Raw genomic sequence first — 18,889 nt, 5'->3', positions numbered from 1 at the left:
ATTTCCACAGCACCCTTGTTGCCACACAGTGGCTGAACAGAATTACTATCCTATTTCTGTCTAGAAACAACAACCTTATGCTGGGGAAGATAGTTGTTTCATGTTATAATCATAACCACCAAGTGTTAAGAGCAAAAAAGAGTCTGTAAACTCAATTCACCCTTTTTTCTGGGACAGGGAAGATGATATGGGGGGGGGGGGGAGCCAACTCTGCACCTTCTGCTTTCTACAACCTACCAATTTGTCTTTTTGTTCTTTGCTATTTTTCTGGAGACTTACTCCTAATAAGTACATCTGGGAGAGAACATGGGAGATGCCTCTTCATCCTACCACTCAGCCTGGTCTTCTGTCATGTGAAGAATCTTGCCCTCAAGTGGATAGGATGAAGAGTATCACAGTGCTGGAGAACAGGCTGGGGTGATACAAGAAGAAATGAACACTTGCACTTACTGTGAAGAGTGCCTTGGTTTGAATCTCTCTGAATTTTGTATCATGTACTCACTAGAGGAGGAACAGGGAAGATGCAGTGCCGTGCTATTATGAATGATTCTACCTTGTTAAAAATTTGGGAAGAACTTCAGAGTATTGCCATTTATGAGGCAAATGAAAAGATCTATAATGGATCCCTATAATGAATGTCTGTTTGCATTTTCTGAATTTTCTCAGATTGAGCCCAAATGGAAATTTTGAAAATGGTTGTTAGTTAGTAGATCAAAACAGCAGACTGGATCTGGAGAAACACATCTACCATGTCTATTGGTGACTGGAGAGCTCATATTTGATAAAAGATTAGCATCTCTGATAAGACTGCATATTTCTGGTGTTAAAAATCACCCATTGGTTGCTTCCTTTTTCGGAAGTGACAAAGAGGACAGATTCTAAGAGTAGATTCCTTTAAGGAGGGAAATTATTCTTGCTCTAGGTGATGAGTTACTGACAACCTGACAATCTTTTGTTTTTGTAGGCATATGGAAAAATATTTTTGGTGACCTTCATAACTCTTTAAGAGCAGCCTTTGCCTATGATTTCGATGCTCTGATGAAGAAGAGGCTTCCCAAAACAGCAGAATCTCCCCCGACTTCTGGAAGATTAGTGGTATCAGAATTCATGCCTGCCCAAGGATGTAAGGGTTCTGGAGAGACTTTCCTTGGTCTCATACTTGTGTGAAGACATGGGAAAAGGCCTTCTCTGTTGTGGTGTCCTATATGTAAAATGTTCTCCCCTTGGAGATCTAGTTGGTATCAGCACTGGCTTTACTCTGATTCCAAACTAAAACACAGTCATGTTTTAGCAAAGCCTTTGGAGCTTAATTGATTTCTTCAAATGTACATGTACCTGTTTTTAAACTGTTTTGATCTTTTGCTTAGTATGTTTTAGTCTGTTTAAGTTGTTTTTATGGTTTGAAATGACATATTGGGCCAAAACAGACTGCAAAAATAATCTAGTTTGAGACTACTATAAATGCCCTGGCTCAATGCTAGGGAAATCCAGGAACTGTAGCTTTGTGAGGCATTGAGCCTTCTGTTAGAGAGCTCTGGCACTACAACAAACTACAGTTTCCAAAATTCCCTAGCACTGAGCCAGGGCAGTTAAAGAGGTCTCAAAATGGATTATTTCTGCAGTCTGTTTTGGCCCATTGTTTTAAATTGTTTAAGTTAAGTAGGCCACCCCTGAGATCTCATTATAAAGGATGGGATATAAATATTCTAATAAATAAATAAATACCCTTTTGGCAACTTGAAACACACTGGGTATACTTGAAGGGGAAGGAGGGGAGAATCTGGAGTTATTCTTTCAGGGTTTATTTAAATATCTCTTGAATGAACTTCTGGAGAAGAAAGGAGTTAATTGTTTTCTTGGGCCTGAAAAAGAAGGATCAAAAAGAGAGGCTTCTGCCAACTTCAGGGTCATGGCAGGCAGATGATACACACCCTGAGATCAGTCGGAAGTTGCTCCAAGGCTGCCTAAGGCAGACTAGTGCCACTGGCAAAAGGAGCAGTAAAATCTACTCCTGCTGGCAGGTCATTTGGGGAAGCTGTCCTCTTTCAAAGCAGGCCATGTAGATGCTGCCACTCCTGGCCAACTGGGGCTCAATCGCAGCTGGAGCAGTCAGAGGCGACCCCAAACTGCCTGTCTCCTGGGCCACAAGGATTGTTTCTGGGACTTAACTACATTCAGCTCTTTGTGTCCACGGATTTCTTATCTATGCATTTAGTTTCAGTTTGAAAATGGGTGTGTGTATTTTCCAAATAGCAAACCTTGATGTTGTCATTTTATAAACAAGGGACGCCATTTCTATGCCATTGTATGTAACAGGATTTGAGCATCCACTGATTTTAGTATCCATAGGAGACCCTGGATCCAAACAATAGCAGACAATAAGGGCCCACTGTATTTGGAGAGATAGGTATTACTTTATGTTTAACCATTTTTTCAATTATATTTTTCATGTTCCAAACAATGGGCTCTTCTGAATGGAAGTGCTGCCAGATCCATGATAGGTACGTCTATATTCCAGCATTTAAGCTAATAAAGTGCCCAGTGACAACACTGGTAGCCATAATGCTAGCTGAGAACCAAATGGTATCAGGTTAATGGATGGTATGACAGCAAAGAAATGTGACAATTTTAGGAGGGTTCTATGCTAGGTCTGAATCTGAACCCTGTAGGGAATGCTTCATGGTCTTTTCAAAAAACTATCGGTGAAATCTTGTTGGTGTCTTAAGCATGTGTATGCCTCCAAGCAAAAGCAGTGGAACATTTTTTATTCAATACAAAACATCTGCATTCAGAGCAAGTTTCTAGAGGCTGAGTTGCACCTGTAGCGCATGTGCACATTGGTTGTTTATCCAGTTACATATCTGATGTCTAGGTTCAGTTGTACAACACTTTCATTCAACACAAGGCTTGCACAGTACAATTAATAAGTAACTCTGCAGGAATTTATGCTGTATAATCCCAATGTAGGATTTTGTCCCACATCTGAATTTTTTTCTCTACTGATTGTGTACAAAGAGTGCCTCTTTGGAGAGTGCCTATCTCTCCAGAGATAGATACATACTCTAGTGGAATTTTAAAATAATCTATTGCAAACTATAATGTAATAATTAGCATCTCTGTTAAATGCTTTTTCACTATTTGGAGATGTTGTCCATTCTGATGTTAAAGGCATCCTTCAACAACAAAAGAACAATGTCCTCAGCTGGCTACTGCCAATCTAGGTAGAGATTGCTTTAAAAAGGATAAATTAATAGTGTTCGCTATGGAAAGGTCTCTAAGACTAGGTTCATCTGTGACAGGGTCCTTTGCTGGCCATCTTCCTTTCCCACGCAGGGAAAGAGGGATTCCAAATCATTTTTATTGTGTTGGGCATCACTGTTTTATCAAAGTGAGCAGAAGCAGAATTAACTGATGACATCCTACCAACTTGTATACATGTTAGAGAGTTTTGCCTGATACCATGGCATGATGATGAGAAAATTCATTACTGGAATCATCTGTGTGCAAAGGAACATAGTGAACCTTACGAGGTTGTTGATGCTGGGTTCCTAATGTTGAACTGTTCTTGAGAGATGGGAAGACACAAGATTTTTTTTAAAAGAACAGGAACAATGTCTATCCTTTAAATGGGTATACTTTATTCCTCTGCTTTACAAGGATGCATTTTCTTCTGCTTTCATGCAGCTGGGTCAGTAATTTCATTCATTAGTCTTAACTCTCTGATTGAACAGAGGGTAGACTGGGATCATACCCCTGCTTCATTTGGAAGATCCAGGTTGTTGCCCTTACCTAATGAGACAAAGATGATTGGAAGGTTGTGGAACTACTTTCCCACAAATTCTCTGCTGATGCATGTAAATTGGTTGGGACCAGATAGATAACTCTTTACTGCCATCTGATAGCCTAGAAGGGGAATGCATTTCACAGGGGTTTGTTTCAAATCAGCTAATAAAAACTAGAAGCAGATCCTGCTTGCTGCTAGGGATATTCTTCATTTCAATCGGCAAAGCCTAGACTTTTTTTGTGGGGAGAAGGGCTATCCATTAGTGTTACTCTCGAATGACAAAGCTGGCAACTGAGCCAAGCTAAGAAACAGCTCACATCTCTTTTTAGCTACATTTTGCTGAGTTATTACGGTTTGTTCATCCTAGAACTTTCCTCTGCAGCATGGAAGGACTGATGGGTAGGGTTTATGTGTCACCAATTCGTTTCCAGACTTCTATTGGACAATGTGTCTCTGCTGATACTATGAGAAGCCACATGTGGAGAAATTCTGAGTGGTTTTAAAAGTTAGCGGCCAAAAGTAAGGACAATGAAAATAAAGGGAAGAAAGAAAAGACAGATGATGGAGATCTGAAGTAAAAGATCAGATGGATTTTTCTGTGGGAGGTGAGCTAAACATTTGTGATTGCCTCCTGAGCAAGACACAGAACAAACTGGTGAAGGCTTCTTTCAGGGAAGCCAAAGTACCAGAAAAATCCTTTCTCCTTGAACAAGGAAGAGAAGTGTAAACTAATCTAGATCCTCACTCATACTAACACATAAAGTATGGTAATATTCATGTCACTTACTTTCTATTTTGCTGCACTGTGGGCCAACCACCTTCAAAGGCTCCTTCTTTGGCCTCATTGGACACCAGGAACCATCTTCCTGGAACTTTATCTCATCTACATCTGAACATTCGTTTAGAATTTCCATAAACAGCCTGGAAAACAACATTAAACTTTACCAGCTTGTTTCTATCAACAGTTCTGATAGTACCTTTACTCCAAAGTGAAATGGACATCCACTTTTCATTCTATTGGTTATTCTCAGTGTTAGTTATTGCTTTTGTTGTTGCTGTATGCCTTGAACTCATTTCTGACTTATGACAACACTGTCACAGGGTTTTCTCAGGATGAGTGTGTGTGACTTGCCCAAGATCACTCAATTGGTTTCCATGGCCAAGAGTGAATACAACCCTGGTCTACAGAGTCATAGACCAATGCTCAAACCACTATAGCACACACTGGTTCTCTTGCTTACCAGTCCATAGTAAATCCTACCAGCAAGCATCTTGGGGCTAGGGACAAAATATTTTTACCAGAGGAAAAACCTTATGCTTGTTTTCTGGAGGGAAAGGAGTCATGCAGAGACTCCATCCGCACTCCAGAAATAATGCAATTTGATATGACTTTAACTGCCATGGCTCAATGCAATGGAATCCTTGGATTTGTACTTTGGTGTGGCACCAGAGTGCTCTGACAGAGTTGAATGTCTCACAAAACTACAATTTGCAGAATTTTACACAACTGAGTCATGGCAGCTAAAGTGGTGTCAAACTGCCTTATTCCTGCAGTGTGGCTGCAGCCAGAGAGATTCTTTTGTGTATACTTTTTATAAAATTTCTCTTCTTCCTCTGAACAAATGATGCCAAAAAAACTTCATGTCAGGGTTACCTTGGGATCACCATTCAGAAAAGACTTTAAAAGCACGCAACAACAAGAAGGAACCCATAAATTAACTGTATGCCATCTCACAAACACGTAAAATCAGCCATTGGCTTTAGCATGGAAAAAAGATTCAAAGCATGTCTACAGCTTTAGGCCTACAGTATTACAAGGAAGGTTAACGGACAGTAACAGGATGGAAGGGACCAAATTCAAATTACTTAACAAGCTTCTGCTCTGGGCCTGCACAAACACTTTGGAATTTTAGATATGCAAAGGCTTTGACAATATATAATGTTAGCTTTCTTATGAAACAGTTACCCTCCAAAAGTAAAAGTAGTGCCTTCTTCCCTTACCCATCCAATATGAGACTCTCATATGTAGCTTTCTTGTCACACACAGGACATATCCAAGTGGGCTTCTTCTCATTCATTTGTAAGTAGAGAGCTGCATCAAAGCACTGCAGATGGGTACAAGTACCAGCACGGCAAGGAATTGTCAGCCTCATTTTTCCCAGCTGGTAACCAGGTAAGGGGGGGGCAGGAAGGAAGGAGAAAAGGGGGAATTTATTGACAGATGATAGAATAAGATACATTCAGTTATAATTATTTTTAAATGACAAGACAAGACCTTGCTTGCAACAGCCTCAAGAAGTCATCATATAGTGAGTTATCTGAAGGGTGGATGGGCAGGTCTCCTAGAAAGGTGGAAACTCCTTCTTAGTCCATTTCCTCCCAAGTTATAGGGTTCCTGCCCAACAATCAGATTGCTCTCCTTGAGACTCAGAGTAAAAATCTGTGCCATAAAACCATCCCATCAAAAGGAGTACTGTTATAAATGTCACATGCAATGTCAATAGCCTTGTAAAAGAAAAGCACAGAACATGCAGAACAGGAGCATGCATATTCTTAAGGAATGGGCAGGCAGATTTAACCCTCCCTCTGGAATCCTGAAGGTTCCTCATCCCTTATTTTAACCAAGATATTGACTGTTTGTAGCCTACAGAAATGTCTAGAGCAGTGGTTCTCAACCTTTTTGGCTTGCATAGCTCTTTTTAGAATCAATTTCTATGGCAGAGCTCCTAAGAGGCCTACCCTATGTCTTACAAGTTAACGGTGTTTAAGAATAGTGTTACTTTTTGTTTATTGTTCTTTCATTTCATTCCATTTTTATTTCTTTCATTTTCCTGGAGTGGCCATGGAGCACCTGGGAAGTGCACATGGAGCCCTAAGGAGTACTACTAGCAGTCTGCAAGGCTTTTAGGGGTACAGAAACATTTTAAAAAAGAAAGCAAGCTGTAAGTGGTATCTAGTTACTTTGTGTTTGGGGGAAAAGGTGTCTCCCTTCTTCTGAAGTTGTCTGTCCAGTTCCACATATAAAGTATATCGAATTTTTACTGAACCTGGTTACTATACAGGTTGAATATCCCTTATCCAAAATGTTTGGGACCAGAAGTGTTTTGGATTTTTTGGGATTTTGGAATGCTTGTATTTGCATATATGCACATAATGAAATATCCTGGTGATGGGACCTAAGTGTAAACAAAGAAATTATTATTATTATTATTAACCTTTATTTATGAAGCGCTGTAAATTTACACAGCGCTGTACATGCAATCTTTTAGTTAGACGGTTTTAATATAGCCAGAAAGTAATTTTATACTATATTTTTAATAATGTTGTGCCTGAAACAAAGTTTGTGTACACTGAACCATCAGAAAGCAAAGGTGTCATTGTCCCAGCTACCCATGAAACAAGTTGTGGATTTTGGAGTATTTTGGATTTTAGAATTCCAAATAAGGGAAACTCAACCTGTATATATCACATACAGCTCTAGACTTATTAATGAACATCTTATCAATCTCTTTTTTAAACTTTTTAGACAGATTTGAATTTTATGCAAAGGCACCACATTACACATAAATGCCAACTATAGCATCTTGCATATATCGTTATTGATTTATGCATTTATATAAGCCACGCAATAGATAAGCTTAATCAAAACAAAGCATTTTTCAGTAAAGGATAATTCAAGGCATATTTTTCAGCTTCACTTACAGGACACATTAATGATACTCGCAGACTGGTCGTAGCAATTTCACTGTCTGGGTCAGCTGTGAGTTTTTCTTTAACTATTTTTTTTAAAAAAAGGAGAAAAACATTATGAGATAGAATTAGTGTCTTTCTAGAACAGTGTCATTTCATGGTCTATTTATTTTACTTATTTATAAACATAAAATAAACAAGAAACTGAACATGCTATAAAGTTTCAGGTTAAAACTCATTTGAGTCAAACATCTGAGTCTATTTCTGGTTTCCCACCAAAAATACATTTATTACATCTGGTCTGAAGGATTACTACATGTAGACCAGAGGATCATAATGGCAAATAACCAAACATCTATCCAACATTATACTGATAAGTTTAGCTGTTGCCTCACGCCTATTCAGAAGGAAAGGAGGAGTAAAAAGTGAGAGAAAGCATATGAATTTTAAATGGGATCAACTAGTCCTGAGATATTACAGCTATGGTAGCTAGCATACCAACTTTGCTGGGTATCTAGAACATATAGAAAAGTTTCTGTAACTGTAAATGCATAAAGATAGGTTGCTTATCTGTAACTGAAGTTTTCTGAGTGGCCACTTGTGTTTTCACACATACGGAATCTGCCTCTGTGTGGAGCACCTTGTCATAATCTTCTACAGAGCTTAAATTTTGCTGGGCTGTCCTCTCTACATTAGGTGCCTATGTATGCCCTATACAGACAGGCCAAAATAAAGCTGCATTGGGTCACTTTGGAGGTATGCTGTTTCAATGATGCATGCATACTAAGAGTCAGGAAGCTGCGCCAAAGCTGTGCTCTAGTCCTTAGAACTGGATCGTGGCTTTGGCGCGGCTTCCATACTCTTAGTACGCATGCATAATTGAAACAGCATATCTCCAAATTAAACTTAAATAAGTAGCTGACACTAACAGTGAAGCATGTGATCTTGTAGGACGTGGGATCAAAAATGGTAATAGGTGGGGCAGTATACCTGAGGTAACTGTTTCTAATAGAATTTGCTTGGTGAGCACTTTCTATAGTTTCCACACATGTAATGGTGGTGAGCACAGTAAATAGAAACGGATGTCCAGCAGAAATGATGGCACCACAAGCGACAGTCCTGAAAATTATGTTATCTCTGTCTACAATCTATTGATCTAGTGGAGACAGCTGAAGTGGATATTTGAGGTATGAATCACAGCAGTGAAACTGAGAATGTTTGACTCAAAGGGGGTCTGCAGCAGCCATCATCAAAAAGTTGCAGAGAAAGAGAGGGGTCATGATACTGATAATCTTTGTATCATACTTCAGGCATAAGAGAGTGCTATCCAGCTTGCAGCAACACAGGTCTGCAATCAGATGCAACTTTAGCAAAGCAGACTCGTTCATCACACTTCCCTTTCTGACATGAAACCAAGTATTAAGAGTCTCCTCTAAGAACAATAAACTCTTACTTTGTCAACTGTGTAGAGTGAGACTTTCTTTTTGCAATCAACACCATTTTTGAGGAGAGTATAAGAAGCCACAGACTTTGGGGCAGAAATGCTGGATATGTTTGAGAATGACAAAAACAAGAGGATGAAGAGAAAAAATAAGTCTAATCTAAACAGGTCTGCTATTAGATGTTGCCACTGTGGTAAAGGAAGAATAATTGAGGGGACAGCATCTCAAATATGTGCCTAGCAGGGAGGGAGGCTTCTGACAAAATCTAAAATCTTTCTAAAACCTTTAGAAAGTTCAATAGGCTGCTGCTGTGTGTAGGCACATGTCCTTGATGCAGAGACCATAACACAGAACCCAAAACATCAGCCTCAATAACATTTGCAAAATATCTCTACAGCTGTAAATACCTGAGCTTTTAATCAAATTGAACACATAATATATTTGCCTCTTGTAAGTTCATGTGAACTTGTAACAAATATAATTTAGTAAAACAAATTAAAAAAATGCAAAACATAAAATGTAAGGTTAGTCTTTCACTAATTTTAAGATGAATTAAATGAACTGTTTTGCAACCCATTTTAATATTTTATAATTAATAAATTAAGACTTCATCTTCTCTGCAAGAAGCTTGAAGTGGCACATAGGTTTCTACAGCATTATTTTATCTTGACTAATAAGCCTTGTAGGTAGGTTAGGCTGAGAGACAGTGACTGGCCCAAGGGCACATCATGAGTTTTATGGCTGAATAAGGATTTGAACCTCCTTATATGGCATTCTAATCATTACACATGGTAGTATACATGTGCACAATAAGCCAAGACAATACTTTTGCAGCCAAATAGATTTTGAAGTATTTATTAATTTATTTTATATCCCATCTTTTTCCTTACAAGGGACCCAAGACAGCTTACAACAATAGTTAAAACAAAAATACAACTAAAAACCTGATGACACAATAAAAATATCACTGATTTAAAAGAGTATATTTTATAGTAACCCATGTTTAATCAAGGACACTGACTCAATTTTTAAAACTATTCTTTCCTCAAGCTCTCGTAATATTTTACTTCTCTGAAGATCAGTTATACAAGAATACAGAAACTATTTTTATGAGAATCATTCTACTCACTTAGTGCCCGGGAATGGTCAGGATTGCGAATACCTTTCAATTTTAGCCTTTGCAACAACATTGCTGAAGTAAGTTGGCGTACAAGATACACAGACATGGAGTAATTCTATGGAGGGAGGGTGGGGAGAGAAATCATGAAAAAAAGACCCTAATGTCACAGAAAATCAAGAGTAGGCACCCATCAGTCAGAAAAGAGAAAATAGTATGTTAAACAATAAATACTGGGAACTATTTCATAAATATGTGACTTATCACAGAACCATAGAACTGAAAGGGGTTCTATGGGTCACCAGGTCCAACCTTTTGCTCAATGAACTATCTCCATCGACAACATTCCCAGTAGGTAGCTGTCCAGCCTCCTTCTGAAGACATACTGAGAAGGAAACCCCACCACCTCTCTAGGCAATTGGTTACATTGCCAAACTGCTCTCACTGTCAAGATGTTCTTTCTAATGTTCAACTGAAATATACTCTCCTGTAGCTTAAAAACATTAGACCTGGTCCCAGACCTGAAAACAAGCCAGCATCCACCTCTGTGTGGTAGCCCTTGAGGTATTTAAAGAGGGCATTTATGTCCTCCCTCAGTCTCCTCTTCACCAAACTGAATAAGCCCAGCTCTTTCAACCTTTCCTCATATGTTTGTTCTCCACACCTCTTATCATCCACCTGGCTCTTCTCGGAACTTGCTCCAACATGTCTACAAACTTCTTAAAATGAGGGACTCAGAACTGAACACACTACTCCAGATGAGCCTTGCCCAGCACAGAATATTGGGGGACTATTACTTCCCACAACTTGGAAACTATTCTTCTGTTAATACAGGCTAAGATAGCATATGTATTCTTTGCTATAGAATCACACTGCCTGACTGATGTTCAACTTATGATCAACAATAATCTAAAGTCCTTGTTATATGTAATACTGCTGAGCCAAGTATAGTGGCCTTTGTTATCCTCTGGGGTTTGGTTTGAGGACCTGCTGTGGATACTAAAATCTGTGGATGCTCAAGTCCCATTAAATGCAGTGACCTAGTAAAATGGTCTCCCTTATATAAAATGGCAAAATTAAGGTTTGCTTATTAGAAGTTATATATTTTTAGAATACAGATATTTTCAAACTGTGAATGCTTGAATCTGTGGATAAAAATCCATGGATATGGAGGGTTAACTGTATTCCTCCTCCTATATCTGTGCATTTGGTTTTTGCGGACTAAATGTAGACTTTTGCATTTGTCTCTGTTGAATTTTCCTTTTATTAATTTCAGCCCAGTTTTTTCAAGGTCTTTTTTGAATTCTGTTCCTATCTTCCAATATGTTAGCTACCCCTTCCAGTTCTGTTCCATTTGTAAATTTGGTAAGAACTCCGGCCACATGAGTCAACAGAGTAATGCAGCAGCTAAAACAGCCAATGCGATTCTAGGCTGCATCAACAGAAATATAGTGTCTAGACTGAGTGAAATAATAGTGCCACTCTACTCTGCTTTGGTCAAGCCTCATCTGGAATACTGCATTCAGTTGTGGGTACCACAATTCAAGAAGAATGTGGATAAGCTGGAGAGTGTCCAGAGGAGGACCAAAACAGTGAAAGGCCTCGAAACCATGCCCTATGAGGAGCAACTTAGGGAGCTAGATATGCTTAGTCTGGAGAAGAGAAGGTTAAGAGGTGATAAGATAGATCTATTTAAATATTTGAAGGGGTGTCATATTGAGGATGGAGCAAGCTTGTTTTCTGCTGCCCCAGAAACTAGGACATGGAGCAGTGGGTGCAAACTACAGGAAAAGAGATTCCACTTCAACATTAGGAAGAACTTCCTGACAGTAAGAACTGTTAGACAGTGGAAGATGCTGCCTCAGAGTGTGGTGGAATCTCCTTCTCTGGAGGTTTTTAAACAGAGGCTGGATGGCCATTTGTCTGGGGTGCTTTGATTGTGTGTTTTGCATGGGGTTGGACTAGATGGCTCTTAAGGTCTCTTCCAACTCTATGATTCTATGATCAGCTGAACAGTGGTCCCCAAACCTTTTTAGGCCCCCTTTTCTCTTGGGCAACAACTTTAGTTCTCCCTAACACCTATTTTTTTATATTAAGTCTACTGTTATACTGCAAATTCAAAACAATCTCAGTCACTGCTCCCTTTGCACCCAGTCACCTTGGGAGCAGCAACCAAGCAGCCAGTTGAGCAGTGACTGAAAGGCCTCTTGCTCATGCTGACCTTACGGCAAAAGCTGGCTGAGCAGGAGGCTGAACAGCTCAGGAGAGAGGCTCCTCGGTCACTGTTCAACCAGCTGTTCAGTTGCTGCTCCCAAGGTGACTGGGTGCAAAGGGAGAAACTTCTCCCTGGCGAAGGACTCTCAATCCTTTTTCACTGAGAGGGGTGAAGCTTCCCATATTTCTCTCCAGTGAGGAAGGACTCTCAATTTGAGAGAAGTGAAGGACACTTTTAAGACCGGACCCCAGATATTCCTTCCCACTCCTTGTCAAGAGTCTTCCCCACACAGCTTCAAACATTGTTTCTTCTGTTACCTCTTAACTCATTCTGTCTGACAAAAGAAAGCAGAAACACCACTGCAGCTCTAACCTACCAGCAAAGTGGGTTCCTTCTATCCTTTCAGCAGTTCCTTCTTCGTTTTACTGATGCAATCCTGCTTTCATTTAATGAAGATATTGGTATCATACAAAGAATTTACCTTTCCAATTTCAGATGCCCAGGAAATAGAAATCTGGTTTGGCACTGCAGAGGATAGCCTGACTAAAGATGTAATATTCAAGGGACGTCCAGGTCTCTTTTGCTCAATACCATTTTTGGGTGGTGGAGCATATCCCTGAAAAACACAGAAGCATAATTTCACCCCCTTGGTGAACTAAAGCAGTTGCTATATACTCAGTTTTTCTTACTGAAACAAATGGTCTAACCCTTAAAATCTGTCTTCAATGAACTTAAAGTATAATTTACTCTAAGTAAAAAAAAAGTAAAGGTAAAGGCTTCCCCTTGACATTAATCTTTAGTTGTAACCAACTGTAGAGGGCAGTGTTCATCTCCATTACTAAGCTGAAGAGCTAGCATTGTCTGAAGATGACTCTGGTGGTCATGTGGTCAGCATCACTGCACAGAATGCTGTTACCTTTCCTTTTTACTCTAAAATTAACTGATGATGTTCACTGGGGCTTGCTTCTAAGTATGAATATAAAAGTTCACCTTACAGTGCACTCCTATACATACCTGCTGATAAGAAGGTCCCAACAGATTCTCTGGGACTTATTCTGATGTAACTATGTACAAGATTGCAACTTCAATTACTTAACAGCTTTTGGATGTCATAAAGGGCCTTATCTTTTTATAAGGAAATGTTCTGTGCAGAACATCAGGCAGCACTGAGCAACCTTCTAATGGTCCAATTTTCTTGGAGGAGCAACCCAGTGTATTTAGGCAGGATTGTTCTCTAGGGCCTCCTGGGGCAAACAAGGACAGCTAACAATGGTGCTCCTTGTCAGAAGTAAATCAGCTGTGTCCAGAGACAAGATTGGATTATTTTCTGCTATGCTCTAATACATTCATAACCAAGTCCATCCACAATATGGTACAAAACCTTGATTGCCTAAGGAGAGTAAAAAAAAGCAACTATATGATTCAGAGCAGGCAGGACAAGAAAACTGCCAGGAGTGGTTAACTCTCATTCACTGGAAAAGGTATTGATTGAGTGGCATTTGACCGTCTTGATGGAAAAGAAGCAAGAGCTAATCTATTCTACACTACTTTTTTCTACTGTTGTAAAAAGACACGCTTGAAGATGTGAACACACAAGTCCTGCTAATTTTTCTCCTATAAACTAGAGAAGAAAACTGGAACAAGAAATTCCAACCTATGAAATTCAAAATGATGCAGTATCACCTACACAGAATTACACAGATCCAAATATTACAGTAAGCCAGTCCTAAGAACTTTTTAATGTTCAAGTGATCCACTTCCATTATTTTAATCACAGAGGCATTTAGATGCGAAGTTGTGTATTGCATTCCATTGTGCTACAAGTGAGGGTTACAAGAAGTTTAATTTCAAACAGAAGCACTATTGAAAGGTTTCAACATCTTACCGGCAAAGGAAAGAGCTTCCCATTTACTTTTATGCACAAACTACTTGGGTAGTTATCTTCCTGAGGACAGCTTGTTTCTGCCAGACATAATCTGTTTTGTAGAAAAGAATAATGTTAAATGGAAACATGAACATAAGCTGAAACATACTCCAATTAAAAGAGCCATGTTTTAATACACAAATGTAAAGAAGCTGAAGTCACCTTAGCTGAACCTGGACAGTGTAATCTCTTCGGCCTCCTGGCAAGAAGTCCCTGTTGCAACAAAAGGAGGGTAGTTTAAGACGATCTTCTAATTTTTTGATCTGTGACATTTGTAGATATCTATAACTACACTATGATCTGCCCTCACTATGTACAGGTGCCTATCCATGACAAGACATAGTTTCTAACCATTTCCCACACACAGCAGCTAGTGAAAGCTATTTGCACATACAACTAGGCTTCATAGTTGCAGAGATAAACTTGCAGGCAAGCTGATCAAACAGAGAAAGGAAGAACAAATTGAATATTGCTTCCCAGAAAACTAGTTGCTACGTCCATTTGTTGTACAGTGGACCCTCGCCTTACGCGGGGGATCTGTTCCAAATTCCGCCTATGCTTGAGCCCCATTCACTTGAATGGGGCTCATGTGTGCGGTGGCGCACACACGGCTTGAGCACATACGTTCAAAGCCGCGTATAACGTGGGCGCACTATATCTGTTGCAATGACAGGTTGCTTCTTAAGTACAATGTATCTATGCATCATGGACTGCCACTCATGATACTCTTATAAATGATATACAAAGATGTTTGAAAAGTCTCTCAGTTCTGAACAAATTGCCATCTCTTAGTCTAACCCAGTGGTTCCCAACCTGGGGGTCGGGACCCCTTTGGGGGTCGAATGACAGTTTCACAGGGGTTGCCAAGGACCCCCCTCAGAGAACCACTTCAAAAAGAATGGGCCTTCAAGCTAAGCCCATTAAAGCAGCAGCCACCTACAGGCCCCTGTGTGCATTTCCTTCCTTTCTCAAAAACATAGAGCTCTGCAAAAAGGTAGACAGACAGCACAGCCAATGAGTTCCAGTTTCACTTTGAGCCACTGCCCCTCTATGATGGGGTTTTCTGAGCAGGTTTCTTCAGAGGGGCTTTGCCACTGCCATCCTCTGAGGCTGAGAGAGTGTGGCTTCTTGCCCAAGGCTCTAGGCAAACCTATCATGGGAATTTCTGCACAGGTTTCTTCAGAGGGGCTTTGCCATTGCCAATCTCTGAGGCTGTTTTTGTTCAATTTGTAACAATGAAAATACAATTCATAACAGTAGCAAAATTAAAGTTATGAAGTAGCAACAAAAATAATGTTATGGTTGGGGGGGTTACCACAATGTATTAAAGGCATTAGAAAGGTTGGGAACCACTGGTCTAACCCAATAAATAGATTTATACTACAAAACTGTTAACAGTACAATAGGGAACTATTTCCCCTAGATGCAGTTTTCAGGATGCAAAATCCTCACCAAGTATTTGCTATTTCACACTGGATGATCAAAATAGTTTCCCCAAAATTTTCACTCCCTTATAAATCAAATTAAAAAAAAGTTAGCTAAGTTGGACATGAGAAAGTTCAGGCCAAACATTCTGCTATTACCTGGAAATGCAGATTTCTCTGACTTGCTGTGGTGTTAAAGCAAAGATAAAGAACTTCTCTTGAAATCTCTGAATACTGCTCTGTACTGAAAAGTCACATAAGGAAAAAAAATCTTTTAGCTGCAATAAACCACTGACAAAATCCACAGACTGGAGTAGGCAGTAAAAACAAACCAACAGGCAATCATCTACAACATCCTTGATTTTTTAAAAAAACAGAAAAACAGAAATTGCCTTACAGTAACCAAGATAAATGTAATGGTCTCAAGTACTCAGCAAAGATTAAAAGTATACATTTCATACCTATACTGATATGCCTTTAGAAATTCATCTAACACTGAGTTCAGTATTTTGTAGTTTCATAGCTGCAAATGAATAGCTTTATCATCATAACTGAAGACAGCTGAAGTGTCTTGTTAGATGACCCTCAATAATTAGTACTAACTGATGAAGGTGGACCCAAAATACCAGTGAAAATTGGACTGCACTAGTCACAAAAACTCTACATCATGGTAAGTCACAGTTCTGGGGAAATTCTGGCTCTGAGGACAAACATATATGCTCCCTCATAGATTCTGCTTGCTATGGGAGTATCTAAACAAGCACTGATCTTCCATATATTTGCTTATTTTGATGAATTTTAGATGTGGATTGTTTTAATATGTGTACATCTTATTTGTGTTTTTAAACTGATGTGTGTTTTAATTGACATGCTTTAACTAATGTTGTTTGTGTTAGAGTAATATGTCTTTAAATATTTTGATTCATAGATGACACATATTCCATGAGACAGCCACTAACTGCTGAGTCATGAACACACGGCATGATGCAAGATTGCTATAGGATTGCATCATGCAGACTAGGAGACTGGTCACATGTTCTGTTGTGAGTTATTGCTGAAGCAGTAGCTTGTTGTTGTGAACTAGTATGGATTAGTTTAGAGCTGGAGAGCAGATGTTGGAGTTGACTGGAAGTCAGAGAGGAGAGGGTATACATGCACTGTATAATATTGTACACGTTGCAACTAGAAGATAAAAGCCTCCAGGACTTTGGATGACCCAACTGTTTTTGAGTTTTTCTTTTAAGTGTGATAAGTGGTCAGTGCACTGCCATATCAATAGCTGTGGGTTTTTGTTTTTGTACTCTGCTGTGTATAATGTTTTGGCTGTAGCTGGGTGATTTGTCCCCAGACTGTGTCAGGAGTTGAGGCCTTTATCCCAACTATATAAGACAGCCTCTCTTCCTGCCCTTCCTCCTCCCATTCCCTGGGGGCAGTTTGTTTGTTAATTGTTGTGCTCCCCCACCTTGATCCATGGGAAGAAGTGGGTAAGAAATAATAGTTGTTATACTTGTTGTTGCTTCCAAACATGACAGTTTATCTCTTTCTCAACAAGTCACAGAAGTGGGGCAGACCTACCACTAGGTAGAGTGAGGTAACTGCTTTGGGAGACAGATCCTAGGGGACAAGTCACAGTTTCCCAACGACTCCTTTTGAGTCCCCTGGCCATTATTCCCTGGTTTAGAGAACTGTCCCACTGCCAGTGCTGAATCCAGTTTGCTCCAAGCAACAAAATGTCTTGGGCCAGCTCTGTTCTGTAACAAGCCATACGTTATTGCTCTGATTTAATGGGAGAGAGACAAACCAAGGTGCCAATGCCTGCTGGTTTGGATGTCTGGGTAAAGAGATTACAAACAGAAGGTCCATAGACAGAATGTCCAGTAGGCCATGCCTATAGCATGCGGGAGCAACTGGATCATGTGCTGGACCACTGGACCACACTGGTTTGTCCAAAAGAAGTTAGATTTCTTTAGAATTTAGGCTTGTCATGACATCTGAATGCAACTAATAAAACAGAACCTTCTGTCTGTAATCTCTTTAGCCAGATATCCCAACCAGCAGGCACTGGCACCTTGGTTGCATATGTATTTAGCCCAACATAAGGATACAGAATATAGACATATAATATATACCTAATGAAAACCATGCTTGCAAAAAACTAGTTGTGTCAGTACACTCAGTCTGCATTAATTTCAAAGTGAATGCGTGCATTGCATGTGCATGTCCTGAGGTACCCTTACCATTTACACTCCTTCAGATTTATAACTATATATAACGGCTCTGATGTTTGCCTGGACACTGCTAAACCCTAAAAATAGGGATGGGGGCATATAGCCCTTGCCTTTCTACTCCCCCAAGCAACCAGAAATAAATTAGACCTTCTGTTACAAGAGTTCTGTAACTACATTCAGCAAAATGTGGTTACAGAACATTCTTCAGACTTTCACATTCAACTGGAGTTCTAACTTTCAGTGCTTGAGGGACATGGGACAGAACCTACATGCTTACTCAGATTTCCATCACCAGTTTTAGCTCTATGGATGTTCAGGTGACAGGCCACTTTGAGGGACATCTGTAACTGGCACCTCATAAACCTACCAGGGAATGCATCTTCTCTATGTCTCCGACTGATGCAGTAACTAAGGATGGCATCTCTCCTCTAGATGCCTGCTTGGCGTCGGTAATGGGCTGGATGAGGGAGAACAAACTCAGTGTGAATCCAGGGAAAACGGAAGTACTGGTGATAGGTTCCCCGGTTTCGGGTGGTGAGATCTGTCACCCGGTCCTGAATGGAGTCACGCTCCCTCTGAAGGACTCGGTGCGCAGCTTGGGAGTGTTCCTTGATTCATCGCTCCAGCTGACTTCTCAGGTGGATGCAATGGTCAGGAATGCTTGTTATCAGCTTCGGCTGATACGCCAGTTGCGTCCCTACCTGGACCATAAGGACCTTGAATCTGTTGTACATGCTTTGGTAACCTCTCGACTAGATTTCTGCAATGCGCTCTACATGGGGCAACCCTTGTACCAAGCCCGGAAGCTGCAAATGGTGCAGAATATGGCAGCTAGACTGGTCGCTGGCAGTTCCAGGTCGGACCATATAACACCTATTTTTAAAGACCTTCACTGGCTGCCTATTCGCTTCCGAGCTCAATACAAGGTGTTGGTTTTGACCTATAAAGCCCTAAATGGCTTGGGCCCAGGGTACTTGGAGGACCGCCTCTCCCCATATAATCCGCCCCGCACACTTAGAACATCCAGGACAAATTTGTTGGAGGTCCCTAAGTCAAATTTTGCAC

The 18,889-nt window shown here is 40.1% G+C and overlaps 1 protein-coding gene across 5 annotated transcripts in view; it reads right to left on the bottom strand.

Moving 5' to 3' along the window:
* LOC149324212 (E3 SUMO-protein ligase PIAS2) overlaps positions 1 to 18,889 on the bottom strand; it is a 75,816-nt gene that overhangs the window by 36,811 nt on the left and 20,116 nt on the right. For all 5 annotated transcript variants that reach the window (XM_089497748.1, XM_089497723.1, XM_089497739.1 and 2 more), the window contains 8 exons: positions 15,756 to 15,840; positions 14,335 to 14,385; positions 14,134 to 14,224; positions 12,730 to 12,864; positions 10,046 to 10,151; positions 7,487 to 7,560; positions 5,786 to 5,946; positions 4,572 to 4,705 (listed from right to left, as the gene is read on the bottom strand). In XM_089497748.1, the coding sequence (XP_089353874.1) occupies positions 4,572 to 4,705; positions 5,786 to 5,946; positions 7,487 to 7,560; positions 10,046 to 10,151; positions 12,730 to 12,864; positions 14,134 to 14,224; positions 14,335 to 14,385; positions 15,756 to 15,840 (837 nt within the window). The remainder of the gene's footprint in view (positions 1 to 4,571; positions 4,706 to 5,785; positions 5,947 to 7,486; positions 7,561 to 10,045; positions 10,152 to 12,729; positions 12,865 to 14,133; positions 14,225 to 14,334; positions 14,386 to 15,755; positions 15,841 to 18,889) is intronic.

Source organism: Sceloporus occidentalis, unplaced genomic scaffold (assembly GCF_023333645.1).
Source record: "Sceloporus occidentalis isolate IW3139 unplaced genomic scaffold, rSceOcc1.0.p SCAF_1, whole genome shotgun sequence".
NCBI classification, from domain to species: Eukaryota; Metazoa; Chordata; class Lepidosauria; order Squamata; family Phrynosomatidae; genus Sceloporus; species Sceloporus occidentalis.
Note: the sequence above shows the minus strand (reverse complement) of the source record. Positions and strands in the feature narration are given on the sequence as shown.